This window comes from Gymnoscopelus microlampas (genome assembly GCF_963454915.1).
Source record: "Gymnoscopelus microlampas genome assembly, chromosome: 21".
Taxonomy (NCBI): domain Eukaryota; kingdom Metazoa; phylum Chordata; class Actinopteri; order Myctophiformes; family Myctophidae; genus Gymnoscopelus; species Gymnoscopelus microlampas.
The window spans coordinates 1,810,274-1,822,200 of record NC_139958.1 but is presented as its reverse complement, the minus strand read 5'-3'; the positions used below and the strand labels follow the sequence as shown (position 1 = coordinate 1,822,200).

Sequence of the window (11,927 nt, the reverse complement as noted above, 5' to 3'; positions counted from 1 at the left end):
GTTACTTTGTAGATTTTGATTATTATTACAAAACATGCATTAACCACTAAAGCACTATATATTCATTGGCTAATTGAAAATAGCAGATCTACAAGCCCACAACACATTGCTTTGTTCCGTGTTGTGAGCGTGTAGATTTTCAAAGGACTTTCAAAAGATTTTGAAAGGATTCCACATCATGGTGGGAAAAGTGCTCTGATGTTTTATGTACAGTAAGTAAAAGTAGCAATACCACTATGTAGAAATACTCTTGTTAAGTAAAAAAGTACTGTATTCAAAATGTTACTTGAATCAAAGGCATCAACATAATATTTTGATGTATATTATATTATATAGTATATTATTAAGTATAGTATACTTAAAATATCAAAGCAAAAGTACTCAAAATGTTTAACATTTTTTCAAAAATAGCCAATCTACAAGCTCACACCGTGTCACATTCTGCTATTTTTAGTAGAAAATGTGTTGTAATTGGATAATTTATGTTTTGTATTCATAATCTAAAAGTTACTTGCAACTAAAGTGTTAAAATAATTGTAGTGGAGTAAAAAGTGTAATATTTGCTTCTGAGATGTAGTGGAGTAGAAGTATTGTATAACATAAAACTGTACTTAAGTACAGTACTTGAGTATATGTACTTTCTACCTCTGACACACATCCAGCTTTTATGACACACACTTATACCCACTGAATGACCTTTGAACTCCCAATATGGATGACTGCCAGGACTGGACCTCAAAAGTTTAAAAGTTGGTGTGTTAAAAATTAATGAATAAATGAGTTAATGAATTAATGAATACATAAATAACATACCTTACACCAGAAACAATGGGTAAATGCACAAAAAAAAAATCAAGGTACTTTAATCATGTCTACAAAGTTGTAAAAAAGCCAACATGTTTTGACCAGAACTGGTCTTCATCAGGGCAAGTATGAGACTGACAAACAAACACAGGTAATAAATTATGTCACATGTGAGAGATGAAGCACCGTTAGTCAATCACCATTAGTGTAGCAAACACACCCAGAACTACAATGTGTGCCTGAGCACCACACTGATAGGGATATGAGAATAACACAGGAATGTTATGGATTGCACTTGAGTGCGTGGCTATATTAAGAAGAGAAATAAAAATGCATACAAATATAAAGCATAATAGCAGCAAAAGAAAGAAAATTAAAAAGAATATGGTATAAAGGTAAAACAAAATGTGGGAAAAAATATATGCATAGTATATAACTGCAAAAAAAAAACTAAAGAAAACACATAAAGCCTCATTTAGACATAGAGGACTGCGTCCAGGGAGTGGATCTAATAAGGTTCCCTGTTGATTTAATTACCTAAGCCGGTCTCCACCTCTGGTTAAGGGTTTGATGTGATCAATGCCTATAATGCCTAAAAGAGTGTCATTACTATTGTGAACACCCTTAAAGTGCCTGGCTAAAGGGTAATCTAGGTTGTTGGTACATATAGTATATCTGTGCTCTGCAAGGCGTTCTGTTCTCCCATAGGACTCTCCCATAGCACAGGACAAGTGCAGGTTAATCCATCTGTATATGACAAAGGTGGTATTACAATGAATACAATCACTGACCTTGTACGTTTTGCAGGTTTTGAAATTAATAAGAGTTTATTCTACATTGGAACAATATGGGCATTTCATACATTTAAATGACACAATGGGCCTCTTAAGCCTAGATTCCTTTCTAGAAGGAGGTAGTTGTGTACTAGTTTGTTCCTCAATCAGGGTTAGGAGCTCTTTTAAAAATAAATCAAGGTAGGCTCTGGGAAACTGATAATTGCAAGAACAGTTAACATAGAAGATATACAAACTCACATCACATCTTTCACTATTTGTTGTACAAAGAAGTATATGGCTTAAGTGGTTAAAAAGGGAGCTAACAGTATTATCTACAAGAATTATCATTTTCTCTCTCTCGCTCGCGCGCGCACACACACACACACACACACACACACACACACTGTTTTATTTAATGTTTCTGATCTCTTACCATGTCTCTTGTTGTGTCTCTCTCGCCTCTGGAACAGTTTTTCACCGAGTGTGACCACAGAACAGACAACCAATAAATACAGGTAATTCATCCTAAACAGTTTGGTTGGTATCTGCCTATAGACATAAAACATCAGCTGATCACTCACCACAGCTGAGTCTTCCTGTTTCCACTAACATGTTGATTCTATTCAACCACTGGGATTGTAAATTCATTTGGCAACATGTGACTTAATTAAGTCAATTATATGAATCAAAATGTTTGTTTTGTGTCACAGGTTCAAGTTCCCCGGGGCGTGGCTGTTCCAGTGCAGTGTGACAGGGTTGGTGTTTAAAACAACAGGGGAAGGAGAAGTCCTCTACAGGACTGTTCAGTGGGATGAAAGATGGCTTCAGTCAACAGGAGGGACTCCTGCAGGTCCTCTGTTTAACATCCAGTGTCCTCAGGAGACTATCTGCCAGCTACACCTGCCACATTGTGACGTCACACCTGGTGAGTCAGTCAAAGTGTCCTTGAGCAACACACTGAACCACTAACTGCTCCTCATGAGCAGGTTGGTGCCTTATGTAGCAGAGTTTATTAGAGTCTCTGACTGAAGACCAAAAGCCTAATATCTCCCCTGGCCAAGGGGGATTCTCCTTTAGGCAAGTGGATAAGATGTGGGCCTTTAGTGTCCCTTCCTGTGAGGGTCTGAGGGAGACCCAGGTTCAAATTCCGGGTCTTATACTTTGCATGGTTGCTTCCACCATCAGTGTGTGAATAACTGAATGTAGGGCACTGTAGAAACTGATGTCATTACCAATCATTTTAAAGTTTCTGGTTAAAAGTGACACAGTATAACAGACAACAATTATGTTTAAAAGCAATGTGGGATGTTGTATTTGATCAAACCATCTGACAACAGAGTTATAAATATGCAAACAAAATCAATCTACAAACTCACATCACAACATAACACCTTGTGAGCTTGTATCGTTTATTTGGTGTAGAGGGGAAAAGGGACCGGACCAAGTATAGAGCCCTGGAACCTGGGTCAACTAAGTATATATTTAAGTATTTATGTCTTTTGTGTGAGGTTTAGTTTACATCAAATTGAATCTAAAATGTTTCTAAATCTTGTCACAGGAGCTGATCTGTGTGTGGCCCACATCACAGAGGAAGGGCTGAAGCTCTTAGAACCACAGGAAGTGACCCAGACTCATGTGGTTGTAAATGTGAGCCATCCATCTCTCTATGGGCTGATGTGGAGGAATCACAACAACTTTAAACCAACATGTGGTCGAGTTCTGCTGTTCCTTCAACCACCGAAACAAACACACAATCTGAGTGTATTTCTGCTGCCCAGAAATGTTCCTCTCAAAGAGGTAAAACATCTTAAGTAGTAACATCTCAGAGCTTTTGCATCACTTTACACTCATTATACTAAAATATGAAATTGATTTGTATTTTAAAAAGACAACCAGCTGTTCTGTAGCCGTGGGCATACGTATGTTGTTAGCCTCATAGTATAATTCCCTAAGTAATCTTTTGGTCAAATTGACAATTCTGCCTAACTCTACTCTCCTAACATTGCTGCTTCACTGTGCTTTATTGTCTCCGCCAGGCCGAAAGGCATGGCGAGAGAGTATGTTTTACCCCCTGTCTGTCCGTCCGTCCGTGTGTGTGTGTGTGTGTGTCATTCTGTCTTGTCTGTGTACAGCTAATCTCTGGCACCGTTGGCTTGATCACAGCGAAACTGTGCACACACAGTCCCTGGATGCCAAAGCCGAACCTCTGCTCCAAATTTTTCACATGGACCTTTTATAGCGCCACCAGGAGGCAGATTTGTGCAAAACACATTTTTGAACAGTACTCCTACAAATTTTGGCCAAAAATCCCCCAAATCGGTACACAGTATCTCTATAGTCATTAAAAGAAACGTCTAATTTCAGATTTTTCATATTCCATCCCGATTGGCAAAAATTGTCTTTCAAAGTTTGCAGGAGTACTCTGTTTCGAACAAAATGCCTCAAATCATGAACACAGCATGCAATTTCCGTGAAATTTTGCACACACATTCACATTAGGCCGAGGAAGAAATGCCATTTGAAAATGTTCAAATCAGCCTCATGGTGGCGCTGTAACAGGCCGATTCGTGTTTTTACCTATAACTGCACTGATCAGTGTAAAACTTTGTATGCACACTCTCTAGAGGCCAAAGACAAACCTTTGCCCTGCATTTTTCACATTTGAATTTTATAGCGCCACCAGGAGGCAGACTTATGTAAAACAAATTTTTTGATATTAAGCCTTCATATTTGATCCAAATTTCACGCAAATCGGTACACATGATCTCTATAGTCATGTGATCAAGACGGATCTGTTTGATTTTTCATATGCCATCCTGGTTGGCTAACATTGACATGTAATGTTTGCAGGAGTGGCCCGTTTTGAACAAAATGCCGCAAGTCATGAATGCAGCGTCCGATTACGGTGAAACTTTGAAAGCACATTCACACTATGTTGAGGAACAAATGCCACCCTTTTAACATTGGCCTGTTATAGCGCCACCAGCAGGTCAAATTTAGCAAAACGCATTTTTAGAACAAAATGCCTCAAATCATGCATGCAGTGTCCGATTGCCGTGCAAGGCCTAGGAATAAATGGCAGCCTTTTCACATTGGCCTATTATAGCGCCACCAGGAGGCCATAATAACCTACCTGACCTGGCGGAGACTTGTGCTCCGAGGAGCACTTTTTCTAGTTGCCTATGTCCTCAGCCTATCAGAATGCTTGTTACGTTACAAAATGACTTGGGCAGAAAGTGATTTTAAGTCAAAACATTTGACTTAGGCAGACATTATTTTGAATGTAGCAATCATTCTGATAGGCCGAGAACATTGGCAATAAGACAGCATGAATCAGCAGTGTTAGGAGAGTAACATTTTTCATTTATTCTTTCCTGAAAACCTTAGAAATATGACTTAGGCAATTATGCTATGAGGATAATGATGTGACAGACAATACAAGGCCAGAGTCTATAATAGAGCAATGTCAAAATGCCCTTGTTTTGACAGTAACAGACTGTTATAGTAGCCTGTGTACATAGCCTGACATATCTGCCCAAATACCAGACATTATGATTGAACCATCTGGTCAAACTGTGTTGGTGTCATTGTAGGTGAAAGTACAACATGAGGAGGATGAACATATCAAGGCCTCTCCCTTCTGTGATCTCACCCCAAACCAAGCCTACAGTCTGCAATGTACTTCATCTGAAGTCCAACCCCAGGTATCACACATTAAAACTACAACCTCAGATTATGGTAAAGTAATTTGAGTCAGGAACATACACTACAACTGCAAGTGCTACTACTATCAGTTCTAGTATTATTACTACAGCTAAAACAAGTAATTTCACTCTTACAGTAACACAATACAATAGTAATAGTCATTTGATTGATTGAATATTTTATTAGACAGTAATGTAAAAACAGCACAAGTGCAGTCAAACAAAAGGATAACACTGGGATAACATTGGGGTCCTAGGTATTCAATTCATCACATATTAAATAGCACCAAACATTCAATATCATCACAATATAAAACACTATATGTAGAGATCTCTTTCTATCTCTGTTTTCAGGCTGTGACTTATCATCTGAACTATGGACCAAATTACCATCCAACATTTGAGGTGGAGTTGGCTCTCGATGCAGAATGTGTCACATTGACATTACTGGGACCTGAGAACAACCTGGTCTGGCAGCAAGACGTTTACCTGCAAGGTAAATACTAGTTATTCAGTTTAATTGAATTATGGCATGTAGTGTAACATCATTGTCATATTCAAATGTTATCTTCCCCATAATAACTGTCTTGGCGGACAATACACTTACTTTATAAATTAATAACATTGACATGAGGAAGTTGTGCTCAAAGTTTAGCTTTTTACACAGAAATAAAACATCCTTTTATGTTCATGCAATCAAGACAGACACTCTGGAGACCCATGGAGATATAATACCTGGAACATTCGGCGATTTTAAAATAGCAGATCTACAACCTCACAATGCTTCGCGATGAGACACATTGTGAGCTTGTAGATCTGCTATTTTCAAAATATTTTAATACAATGTATACATTTGAAAACTTGAAATGGGACATTCTGCATTATGAGTACTTTTACTTTTTGTACTTCAGGTACATTTTGATACCAATACTATTATTTCTATATTTCAGTATTGATACTTTTCAATACTTTCAAGAACTATAAATCTTTCTTACTTACTCACCCAGTGAAGCCTTGAATGAATGGAAGGTTTTTGTCACTTTCCTTCACACTGAATGAAGAATACAAAATAAGAGACGAAAAAGTAAAATATTCAGGTGTTTTTTAAATAATTAAACTGTCTAGAAGTCACTCAGGATTATACTCTGAGAGTTTAATAACATATTATGTTATTATTATAGTATTTTCTCATTTCTTCTCTTGTTTTTGGATTCTTCTCTGTAAAGGAATGTGACAAAAATACAAATACTGCATGTAGTCAATGATTCACTGGGTGAGTCATTGATAGGAAAGGAAACGTTATTTTTGGGAGAAGTTACACCTTTAAGGTCTCATGTCTGAGAACACTTTGGTTTCTCTGTGAAATAAAACAACAGAGTGGATCAGATTAAAGTAGTGGTTCCAGTACTGATCAGACATAGTGCTGTTGCTGCTGTTGTAACAACTCATCAAACGTGTTAACTCATTTAAAAAGGAAACTACACACTAATGTGAATATTACTGCTGTTATGAAAAAGCCAGCATGTTGCAAACACAGCATTTAAACTGTGTTGGCATTTAAACAGCCTTTCATGGTAATAATCAGGACAAAGCCTGACTCTGTGTTTATAGTGAGCTCCAGTCTATCTGGATTCTGGTCCTTGTGGGAACTTAAACTGTTTTACTAAATCTATGCTATTAATTGTTATATTTTGTATTCCAGAGAATTCTTCCATGATGCACCCTGGTTATTACTGTGATGGCTGTGGGATAAGGGCTGGGGATGGAAGAATTATGGGCACCAGGTTTCATTGTACAGTGTGTCCTGACTATGACCTGTGTTCTGCCTGTCAGTTCACTGGACTTCATAAGAATCATCCTCTGAGCTCCATCCCTCCTCCATTCCTGGTCAGAATATATCCTTCTATATTTTAAAACTGCACTGATTGAACCTTTAAATACCAGGGAATGTAGAAAAGGAAATAATGTTGAAAATTAAATTAAAATATAGCTGCAAGCAGCGATAATACGGGGCCAGTGAATAGAGAGAGAGAGAGAGACATGGAAACGGAATAGATTGAAGAGAGAGAGAGAGTGACATGGAAACAATAGATTGATGAGAGAGAGAGATGGAAACATAATGGTTTGATTGGACATCTCAACCTACTGCCATTAACAGGATTCGAACTCTCAACCTTCAGACTAATAGGCTGCAACACTACCTATAGTGCTATAGCTTTGTCCAGGCTGATATTGTCTGTTGAAGATCATAAACTTTTGCCTTCTTTCATGAACCAAGCCCCTGTTTCACTAACACTAAGATCACTCGTTCACAAACCATTTACCAATGAAGAAATTGTACATCTCCTCAGAACCAAAACTAGTGAAAGTAGCCGATCTACAAGCTCACAAACTATTTTCAGAATGAAGTATGTCATACGTTGAAAAAACGTACTCTCAAATAAGCATTTCAGGTTATCTTTACCATTTGCACATGTATTCATTGATACAGTCATGTTGTTTGCAATTCAACTTAAATTAAGTCTGCATCAAGTGAGGCTTGAACTGGCGACCTTGAGATTGTGAGGCATTCGTTTAAGGGAGACGCCATTGGCCCAACAGACAAGTAACTGTGAAAAAGGAGATCACACAGATGATACAGTTTCACGCAAATAGCTGAAAAATCCTGGGTTTAAGTGTTTTTCAAACTGCTCAAAATTGCGGACAATCTAAGGGCGGAGCTTACTGGTCAAAGCGATAGATGTGTTCCTCATGAGTCAAGGCACAAGTGTAAGCAAGTTTCACGACTTTCGGCCAAACGAGGCATGACTTTTGCCTGTTTAAAGTTTGCATTTTCAAAAAATTGCTATAGCGCCCCCCTTTGGCCAATTGGAGTGAGATTAGTTTCAGTGATATTTGGAATGACTCTCTACATTACTGCAACGTTTCAAAGAAATGTGAGTCTTGCATGTATGTGTTAGGGGCAGATGAATAATTTTCATAAAACTGCAATAGTTAAAATCTATTTCCTCCTGGGATTTTTGAGTAATCTGCACAAAACATTTTACACATGAACTTAGGACCTTTGCCGACAAAACAAAAGCGGCGGATTTTCCATAACTGAAAAAATGCAGAAGTTATGAGCCAATGGCTGTTCTTCATATAATTCAAAATGGTGGGCGATCTAAAAGTCAGAGGTCAAAAGTCAGACCACGAAAGTTGTCGGGCATGAAGAGACGCATGTGTGTATCGAAGTTTCATGGTTGTAGGTCAAACAGGGCATGAGTTGTACCTGTTCAAAGTTGGCACTCTCAATTGAGTGCTATAGCGCCACCCTTTGACGAATGAGTGTGAGAATTATTTCTTGGTAGTTTTTCATGAGCATCTACCATATGGCCGAGTTTCGTAAAAAGCGTATGCACGGTTAAGCCAGAACTGGCAAAAACAAGTATTTTTCAAACTGCTCAAAATTGCGGAAAATCTAAGGGCGGAGCTTAATGGTCAAATCGATACGTGTGTTCCTCATGAGTCAAGGCACATGTGTAAGCAAGTTTCACGACTTTCGGCCAAACGAGGCATGACTTATGCCTGTTTAAAGTCTGCCTTTTCAAAAAATTGCTATAGCGCCCCCTTTTGGCCAATTGGAGTAAGATTGGTTTCAGTGATATTTGGAATGACCCTGTACATTTCTGCAAAGTTTCAAAGAAATGTGAGTCTGCATGTATGTTTTAGGCACAGATGAATAATTTTCATAAAACTGTAATAGTTAAAATCTATCTCCTCCTGGGATTTTTGAGCAATCTGCACGAAACGTTTAACACTTGAACTTTGGACCTCTGCCTACAAAAAATTCCAACAGATTTTCCATAAGTGAAAAAATGCAGAAGTTATGAGCCAATGGCTGTTCTTCATATAATTCAAAATGGTGGGCGATCTAAAGGTCAGAGGTCAAAAGTCAGACCACGAAAGTTGTCAGGCATGAAGAGACGCATGTGTGTATCGAAGTTTCATGGTTGTAGGTCAAACAGGGCATGAGTTGTACCTGTTCAAAGTTGGCACTTTCAATTGAGTGCTATAGCGCCACCCTTTGACGAATGAGTGTGAGAATTATTTCTTGGTAGTTTTTCATGAGCATCTACCATATGGCCGAGTTTCGTAAAAAGCGACTGCACGGTTAAGCCAGAACTGGCAAAAACAAGTATTTTTCAAACTGCTCAAAATTGCGGAAAATCTAAGGGCGGAGCTTAATGGTCAAATCGATACGTGTGTTCCTCATGAGTCAAGGCACATGTGTAAGCAAGTTTCACGACTTTCGGCCAAGCGAGGCATGACTTATGCCTGTTTAAAGTCTGCCTTTTCAAAAAATTGCTATAGCGCCCCCTTTTGGCCAATTGGAGTAAGATTGGTTTCAGTGATATTTGGAATGACCCTGTACATTTCTGCAAAGTTTCAAAGAAATGTGAGTCTGCATGTATGTTTTAGGCACAGATGAATAATTTTCATAAAACTGTAATAGTTAAAATCTATCTCCTCCTGGGATTTTTGAGCAATCTGCACGAAACGTTTAACACTTGAACTTTGGACCTCTGCCTACAAAAATTTCCAACGGATTTTCCATAAGTGAAAAAATGCAGAAGTTAGGAGCCAATGACTGTTTTTCATATAATTCAAAATGGTGGGAGATCTAAAGGTCAGAGGTCAAAAGTCAGAGGGTGAAAGTTGTTCAGCATGAGGAGACGCATATGTGTATCCAAGTTTCATGGCTCTAGGTCAAACAGGGCATGAGTTGTACCTGTTCAAAGTTGCCATTTTCAATTGAGTGCTATAGCGCCACCTTTGGACGAAGGATTGTGAGAATTATTTCTTGATCGTTTTTCATGACCATCTACCATATGGCCGAGTTTCGTAAAAAGCGACTGCACGGTTCAGCCAGAACTGTGAAAAGTGGCAGAAGTGACAGAATAATGCCAATAACAATACAGGTCCAGAGCTGAGCTCTGGCCCCGTAATTAATTAATGATGATGATGTGTCTGTACATGCTCAGTGGAATCCTTGTGGTCTATAATTGTGTTGCATTATATTTAGATACATGCTGTTTTCTTTATACAGATGCTGCATAGTATGTTATTTATGTATAGATAATACTGTATTTTATGTGTTATATTATTTAGGCCGATGTTATGTTTGATGTTTACCTCCTATCCTAGTATCCTATATTCTGGACTCTATTGACTTGACCAACTAGAGTTCATGGTGTTTACTCATGTCTGGTACTTTGTACGTTGTTCTGAATAAGAACATCTGCTAAATGCTGACATTGTAACTCTGTGGATTGTTATAGTGTATTATTGTATTGGGTTTTATGTGTTTCTAAAGGTTATTTTATAGACACTCAGCAGAACTCTCTCTCTCCTCAGGGTCGTGATGAGGTGGACTCCATCTCTGGAGAGCTACAGTCCCTCAGGATGAGAGACCAGACACCAGGTATGACCGTTCTTCAACGTAGGGCCATATAGGATTCAAACATGACTTCTAGGCCATAAGCAGTATTTAAATGAAGGACCTCCTTCCAAGATTTTAACACTGAGCCCCAAAAAAAAAACTAATTTGCCATATTACACATTTTATCACATTTTGATTTGAATTTTTTTATCGGAGGATAAACCCCTTGAGATGCAGCATCTCGTCTTCCAGGGGGTCCTCAGGCACAACACACAAACATTGATACAAAACAATCACATGACATTCAACAACAACAACAACAACAACAAAACATACACATAAGGGCTCTCACACCATCCCAGACCAGTCTACATCTGTTACGCCATAATAAAAATAATAATAAAAATGAAAATAGAATAATAATAAAACAATCAATTATGAAAAACTATAAATCAAAAGCAAGAACAGTTAGATTGTAGGGAATCAAGCAGAGATATTTTGAAAACAGAAAATGAAATAATTGATCTAAGTAAAGTGGATAAATTCTTCCAATCAGAAGGTGAAGGAAATACAAAATGGCTGAAAATCTATTTGGGCAGAAATGAGTGAGGCCTATACAGTGCTGTGTCAAGATGCATGGATTGATTGACTGACTGACTGACTGGTTATATACAACCTATGCTTCACGACTTAATAAGTGAATGAATGAATAAATAAAATACTACTACTACTACTACTAATAATAATATGTTAAGTTGTAGACACACACACACACACACACACACACACACACACACACACACACACACACACACACACACACACACACACACACACACACACACACACACACACCTATCCTATAAAGAACTGAGCTGAGTGATGCATGTTAAACCATATAACATTCATAATCATGTCTCAATGTGTTTCTCACCCACAACTTAATATTCATTCCTCTTATCTTATTCTTCAGTGAGAGACTTTGTGGATCAACAGCAGGGTTCCCTGGTTAGGAGAGTGAGGATGGTCGCACCCGTCATCCTGCAACGACTCGCTGATGAGAATGTCATCACCTATAAGGCCAGCATTAATGACTATGAGGGTCTTGATACTGTGCTGTCTAAGCCCACCATTATGGATAAGATGAAGGCACTGCGTGACCTCGTGGATTCCAGTGGGCCAAAAGCCAAAGAGATTTTCAACAAAGTCCTTGAGGACAAC

At 38.3% G+C, this 11,927-nt stretch overlaps 1 protein-coding gene across 1 annotated transcript in view; it reads left to right on the top strand.

The window, feature by feature from the left end:
* Positions 1–10,780, top strand: part of LOC311037326 (NACHT, LRR and PYD domains-containing protein 1-like) — a gene marked incomplete at its 3' end in the record, with an annotated part of 39,191 nt that extends 28,411 nt beyond the window's left edge. The window contains exons 10-16 of the mRNA XM_084046453.1: positions 2,051–2,095; positions 2,291–2,505; positions 3,139–3,377; positions 5,174–5,284; positions 5,639–5,780; positions 6,987–7,171; positions 10,682–10,780. Coding sequence (XP_083902579.1) covers positions 2,051–2,095; positions 2,291–2,505; positions 3,139–3,377; positions 5,174–5,284; positions 5,639–5,780; positions 6,987–7,171; positions 10,682–10,780 — 1,036 coding nt within the window. The remainder of the gene's footprint in view (positions 1–2,050; positions 2,096–2,290; positions 2,506–3,138; positions 3,378–5,173; positions 5,285–5,638; positions 5,781–6,986; positions 7,172–10,681) is intronic.
* Positions 10,781–11,927: the final 1,147 nt, after the last annotated feature.